The following is a 7506-nucleotide window of genomic DNA, read 5'->3' on the forward strand; positions in this document are numbered from 1 at the left end:
GACCCTATCCTATAGCCATACTGATGAATATCTTGCATATCACCATAGAACCTTCATCTGGAGATGGATGGAGATAGAGACAGAGACCCACACTGGAGCACCGGACTGAGCTCCCAATGTCCCAAGGAGGAGCAGAAGGAGGGAAAATATGAGCAAAGAAGTCTAGTTATTCTTTATTTTGTTCGGTGCCATCTGTTCATAGTAGTAGAGTGCTTTCTGGTTGAAAAGCAAAGTGTTAGGGACGTGTTAGGTTATGCCTTGAATCTTTGACAGCTTGGGGGACCTTCAAGGTCTGCAGCACCTCAGGGAATGCAACTTGTAGCACTTGGTGTCTTATCTTCTAAAATAATTTTTGTTTGAATGTTGGTTTTTCTGTTCTAGGAAGGAATTCTGAGTTTGTTATTTGATTTACATTTCATACTCAGCTTACATTTGTTCATCTTTCCAAAATTCCAGTTTCCCTTTTCTGATTTTTTCTCTCTTCAAACTCCTAACACCACAAGTAACATGAGAGTGGGATGTGAGGGCCTCTGGCTGCAGCCTCAGTTACACAGTCATCCACCAGGGTTTATCTAGAGAGTCTGGTCCTTCCTTCCCACTGCATGAGCATCCTTCCTGAAGCTGCCAGATCCATCTCCCTCACAGCGGTCAGCTGACATGGATGGGTCAGGTATATGATGAGTAACTGTGCTTCTGTGCCAGTGACTCCAAACAAGCTGAAGGAATTGGACAGTCATTTATTATTCAAAAGAACATTCTAAGCAATATTTTTTTCCTTACTGATTTTTTTAGGCCAGTTTATCTTTTTCAGCATTGTTTAGTACTAAAATTGTTTGAATATAACCCCTTTATTTTGGAAGAAAAATGCTTATTTTAGGTACTGAACACTTGATACCATCTTTAAATTATGCTATTGTTAGATACTTAAACAGAGGTAAGAAATAGTAGTTGGCATTTTTTTTTTAAGATTTATTTATTATGTACATAGTGTTCTGCCGGCATGTGTGTCTGCACACCAGAAGAGGGCACCAGATCTCACTATAGATGGTTGTGAGCCACCATGTGGTTGCTGGGAATTGAACACTGGACCTCTGGAAGAGCAGCCAGTGTTCTTAACCCTCTGAGCCATCTCTCTAGTCCCTATTGTAACTGTTTTTTTTTTTTTTAAATGGTTGTTGTACTAGAAATAGATATTCAAGGATTTCCTGAAGTACCTACCTGGAGAAGTACTTAGTTACCCATAATTCACTGTTACAGAATGAAAGAAGCAAATGCCCAAAGATAGCAGGCAGTCAGGGAAGAGCTACTTAGAAGAATTGGGAGGTTGGGTTGCTCAGTGTTTAAAATAGAAGCTAATTTACAGTTAGTATTTGTGGCTGATTTTGTCATTTATGTGTATGTGTGAATGATGAGGGAGGACTGCACACGCGCACACACTACAGCACATCTGTGGAGGTCAGAGGGCAACGTCCATGTGAGATCTGGGAGTTGAACTCGGGTTTCCAAGCCATCTCACTAGTCCTAAAGTTCTAACATCCCGCATCTTTTTGAAAAAAAAAAAAAAATTTAATTAGTTAAAAAAAACTATCTTTTTTCATTTTACATACCAGTACCAGTTCCCACTCCCTCCCCTCCTGCTCCCTCCACCTTTCCCTCACCTTCCCCCATCCCATCCCCCATTCACTCCTCAGAGAGGGTAAGGCTTCCTTCCCATGGGGAGTCAACAGAATAGCACACTGCTTTGAGGCAGGACCGAGGCCCAACCCACTATATCTAGGCTGGGCAAGGTATCCCTCCAAAGAGAATGGGTTCCAAAAAGCCAGAACAAGCAGTAGGGATAAATCCTGGTCTGATTGCCAGTGGCCCCCCAGCCGGCCCCCACCATACAACTGTCGCCCACATTCAGAGGGTCCAGTTTGGTCCTATGATGGTTCCTTCTCAGTCAGGCCAGAGTTGGTGAGCTCCCATTAGCTCAGGTACACTGTTTCAGTGGATATACTATTATGGTCTTGAAGGTCTTGTATCTTATATGGTCTGGAATATAGTGAAAGTAACATAATGTCTTTACATAGTAAAAGTAAATAGTACTTCTGAATATTCAACAAAATTCAGTGAAGTTGACCTTTTTAATTAAGCAAAAGTACTTAATCCTTTTCAAAATATATCCCTTATTTCCACAAAATATCAGCAAAGTATGTTAGCTACATATTTGTTGTAGTTAAGGGGAGGTGGGGGCATCTGATAAAGGAGAAACAAGAGCATTTTACAAAATGATAATTATCCGTTGATAACAGACACCTGTCTGTACTCTCTACCCTGCTACTGGAGAGGCTGAAGCCAAATGGATTTACTCTCAAATTGGGGCCTGCTTGGACAACAAAATGAGAACAAGTCTTAAAACAAAACAAAATAAAACAAAGCAGTAGTTGGGGCTAGAAAGAAGGCTTAGGGTTTAAGAACATTTGCTGCTCTTTCAAAGGACCCAGGTTTGGTTTCCAGTACCCACATCAAGTGTCTTATAACCATCTGTAACTCCAGATCCAGGGCAGCTGACTTTCCACTATACACAAGTAAAATAATTAAATACGTATTTTAAAAATACAGTAGCAAAACAAAATAAAAACAAACAGAAAAAACAACCAAACTTCCCCTGCCTCTGGCAAATGAAAACAATTGACTTGAAAATCTCAGTGGGGTCAAGTGTTATCTTTCCCCCCATCTCCTGCGCAGGAGTCAAACCCAGACCTTGCACACGCTAGTCAGAAAGTGGTCTTGAGGACATCTTTATAGTGTGGCGACACATCACTCATTCACCATGGAAGCTGAGTAATCAGGCCGACTCTGCTCCTGGTTTTTGATTATGAAGGTACAAGACATAAAGACATACAGTATATATATATATCTATTGGATATAGAGTCCACCAATTTAGAAAACTTTAAATATTTAAAAATACTATACATTTCTAAATATTTAACCTATCTGCTGACTCACTTGCTGCTATTGTAATATTAACATAAACATTGCTGTAAGTGTAAGTACTGTTTCATTTGTGGAATGCAGCATTACTGTGGATATAATCTGAATGTTGTCTTTCTTATTGGATGTAGCATTCATCATTTGGTGATCACAAGTGTTTATCAAGGACCTTTCTGCTAAATGAAAACATAAATTTCATGGATTAGTTTGTGGTGATGTGTTTTTGATAAATACTGGAAAAAAGCTTTTTTTGAGAAAAATTGGTTAACATTTAAGTCCTGCCATAGTATTTGTTAGTAAAGTTAAAGATACAGTCACATGGTGATAATCTGTCCCATAATTTGTAAGAAACAGTAGTTTTAAATTAGTAGTTTTAATTTTAGAAACAAGATTGTATCTACTTCAAATTTTGAGTTTCCGTGTGTTGAATTCTGACTGTTACAATTCTAAAAGAGCTTACTTGCACTAAAGTGACAATGTTTGAAAATTCAACTTCATGGGGCACATTTCTTTCTTTTCTTTTTCTAACCCCCCCCCTCAAAAAAAAACCCTCTAGTACAGTACAGTGTTTGTCATTCTCTGTGGCAGGATACCCAGAGTTATATTGACGGATATCCTGCGAACGGAGTTAGGAAGAAAATACTTAAAGGTCCCACCTATATCTGAGGCCAGTTTGAGTGGTACAGCCAACCTGAAGTCAGATCAACTTTCTTCATCATCTGATGGCAGCTTAGAGTCTTGTCAGAATGTAAATCATCACAAGAGCTTTTTATCTGAAAGGTATGTCTAGTGGTAACTTTACTAAAATATATATCTATTTATATATCTATTTATTCTCATGTACCTAATCTTTCCTCCCAGATACATTATTGTAAATGTAAGACAAATGTGCTTTAATGGCTGTTGTGACTTTCCCCCACTGGGTAGAATGGCTTTGGAAGCAGCTCATAATCAGAATCAAAAGTCTGTTCTTGTATTTTGAAAAAATGGATACAAACCCTGAATGAAGCTTTAGTTACCTGTTTTAGTATCGTATATTTTTTTGGTATAATGGAAATAATTCCACTTCTCCTTTCTTTTCCCTTCCTATTTATCCTTCCACCTGTCTGCACATTTCTCTGTGAATTCATATCCATCAACCCACTTGTCCATCTGTCCGTCCATCCATTCATCCATCCATCCACCCATCTGTCCGTCCGTGTTTGCTCATCATGCTTATACCAGGAAAACTGAACCTTGCTTTTAGTGCTCGATAGATATTTATTGAACAAATTGGTGAACACAATGCTATCACGAATGATTTGCAATAGCTGAATTCCTTTAACAAGTACAGCTTAGTATACTACTTCAAAATAGATGTTAACAAATGCAGCTTACTGTACTACTTTGTCAAAAAAGCCAGAAGATGCTCAATTAATGAATTCTACTGAATATTTTTTTTGGAGAGAGTTTCTGTTCTGTAGCCCAGGTCTTAAACTTGTGACCCTTTGTCTTGGGTGCTGGGCTTACTGTGTACACCACCAAGTTTGACTTCTAGATTTTTTAAAAGTTCACTTGCTGTAGAATAGTCAAACTTATTTCCTGCTTTTAGTCTGTAGAAATCAGAGCTTTTGTTTCAGCGAAATTTCTTCTGGTAATAATGTTCCCCCTAAGTATCATCTTCAAGGTTATATTTTCACTGTAAACCTCAAACTTACGGTTCCCCCATTAAAGACTTGTAACAAGTTTCTTAACATTTTTTAACAACTTGTATCTTTTAAAAACTCCTTCTTTCTTATGAAATTCTGAATTTTTTCAAATTTGTGTTCTGATTCTTGAAGTATCAAAAATAACTTTTGTAATTAGTCTCTGTTCTATTCCTTTCTGTTGCTGTGACGGGATCTCCTGGAAAAAGCTACACTTTTAGTTCATAATTCCAGGTTATAGTCCATCATTGTGGGTAAGTCACAGTGACAGGGACTTGGAGCAGCTTATCACAGTACGTCCACAGGCCAGACCAGGGAAAATAAGCATGTATGTTCATGCATGCTTGCTTGTGTTCAGCTTATCACACCATGTCCATAGTCCAGACCAGAGAAAAATAAACACATGTATACATGTATGCTCATGTGTGTTCAGCTTGCTTTTCTTACCCTTACATAGCTCAGGACCCCTTGCCTATGGAATGGTGCCTTTCATAGCAGTTGACACCATTAAGACCATCTGCCACAAATGTGCCCACAGGCTTACCCAGAGTAGACAGGACTTCATTGAGGCACTCTTCCATTATTCTAGATTATATCAAGTTGATAATTAAAGCTAGCCAGACAGCCTCTTCTAAAAATTGTCCCTTCTCCAATAAGCATTTCAGTGTTGGGCTTGAGAGACGGCTCAGTGGTTAAGAGCACCTACAGGACTTGGGTTGGGTTCCCAGCACCCACATACAGTTCACAACCACCCATAACTCTAGTTTCAGGGGATCAAATGCCCTCTTCTGACTTTCGTGAACACCAGGCACTCAACTGGCACACAGACATACATGCAAGCAAAATACTCAAGCACATAAAACAAATATAACAAAAAATTTAATTAAAGAATTTCAATATTATTGAATATATAGAGATTTTAGAAATGCATTTATCACATTATTTTGCAAGTGAAACTTTCCTTCCCTCTTTAAAATGAGTCATTTTGAAAGGAGAATTCAGAGTACTTAGTGGGAATGGATTGACTTAGAGCTATGCCATCACTTTAGTAGATCTGTCCCAATACAACTGTGTGATACAAGATGAGCACAGACTATACGGAACATAGGCATGTGTTGTAACCACCCTCTTCATGGGTATGTAGAAAGTATTTAGAGCTTCCCAGAGACACTGTCCTAACTGTTATTGGTCTGCCATTGTAAAGAACATGGGAACATGCTAGCCCTTGTTCTATAGAGCATCAGTGCAAGCTCAGTTGTGGGTAGAGGCGTGCAGGCTGTAGCCACAGAAACCAAGGTGCACGCCATGATGCATGTGAGCAAGTTGTTACATGAAGATTGAAAGCTCTGCTTTAGCCTTATCCTGCCGAGGACGATTATATTCCTTGTTACAGACAATTGGAGTAGAAGTATGTGGGGAACAAAATAATCAGAAATTGAGAAATGATAGGAAATACCCTGTTTATCCCTGTGATAAACAGGGACCTTAAATTATCTACTTTAGGTAGTGTATTTGCTTATTCAGCATGGCAATTTTCATTGTTTTTACATATAAACCTTAATTACTACACTTTATATTAGGTCTGGAGTAATTTTAACCTTACATTTATTCTAGCTACTCATTCTCCTTTCCTTTTTAATGCATTTAATTATTCCAATTATTCCTGTTTTCCCCAATTATTATTCCTGTTTTCCCCAATTATTCCAGTTACTTCTGTTTTCTCTAACTCCTTCAAATTACCTCTTCTTTAATTATTATTATTTTGTATAATATTATACATATATTGTCACCTCCCACCTCGACCAGCAAGGAATGATGCGACACACTGGAGCTCTTCTCACTGCAGTTTATTCCAGGACTTTACCATTCTTTCTCCTTCCTCTCCGGGCCAACCTCTCCCAGCCCTTAAGTAGGCATGGGCTGCCAATCCCGGACTGCCAGGTGGGCATTGCCCATAGGCCCACGCATATGCAAGCAGCTGATAATCATTGCGTTATCATAGCATAGGTCAGGCCTTAGCCATCTCAGGAGTTGATTATACATCTCCATCAGGTGTGACACCACACTGCTCGCTATAGTTCCTTTTGTAAAGCCACAGGTAAGAGTAGAGGTCTGATCTCTGTTAAAAATGGAGCATGTACTAGTGTTTGTCCAGGTGTCATCCACTCAGAGAACACTAGACCTGTCCGGTGCCTTTTTACAGAGGTGGGAGTTAGACACCAACCCACATGCAATCAGACTTGCTCTTCTTGAGGTTGATGTATGCCTACCTCACGTGCAGTGCGCAAGCCTTGCATCCTGTGCTCAAATATAGATAACCAAGCTTGGGGAGACTGTCCTGCTTCAATAGCCGTGTAGGCCTGAATGATCATAACTGCACTGCGATGCTGTGAAACCCTTATGTGACAAATGCACCACAGGCACACCAGAGAGGCAAGCACCATTAAGCCTGCCAGGGCTCTTATTCCCGCCCACTCCTTCAGATGATCCATGGAGTGATCCAGGAAGATGGTTCTTCTGCCAGGCTGGTATCCATGCATGTGGAATTTGCAGTCACAATCGTCACTCGCAGCTTTTCCAGTTGTTCGAATTCACCAGACCAATTACCTAAAAGATATCTAGACAATTCTTTAAATTTTTCATATCACACACAGCCCCAGATACTTCCATTCACAGCCAAGCTGAGCCAATTGCCACAGCTGCGGCTGTGCTTGCGGCAGCAGCAAGGGCAGTCAGAACTGGTAGCAGAGGGGCCAGCACAGAGGAGAGGAAGGGGAGGCAATCTTGCTTTCCCCTCCCTGGCTTTCCTCTGCCTGCTCCTGTCATTAGGAGTGGCTTTGCCAT

At 40.0% G+C, this 7506-nt stretch overlaps 1 protein-coding gene across 1 annotated transcript in view; it reads left to right on the forward strand.

Annotated features, from left to right (window-relative positions):
* Senp7 (SUMO specific peptidase 7) overlaps positions 1-7506 on the forward strand; it is a 99398-nt gene that overhangs the window by 41869 nt on the left and 50023 nt on the right. The window contains exon 6 of the mRNA XM_050122388.1: positions 3566-3757. Coding sequence (XP_049978345.1) covers positions 3566-3757 — 192 coding nt within the window. The remainder of the gene's footprint in view (positions 1-3565; positions 3758-7506) is intronic.

The sequence above is a fragment of the Alexandromys fortis genome, unplaced genomic scaffold (assembly GCF_014885135.2).
Source record: "Alexandromys fortis isolate MF-2015 unplaced genomic scaffold, M_Fortis_MF-2015_v1.1 scaffold_187, whole genome shotgun sequence".
Lineage (NCBI taxonomy): Eukaryota > Metazoa > Chordata > Mammalia > Rodentia > Cricetidae > Alexandromys > Alexandromys fortis.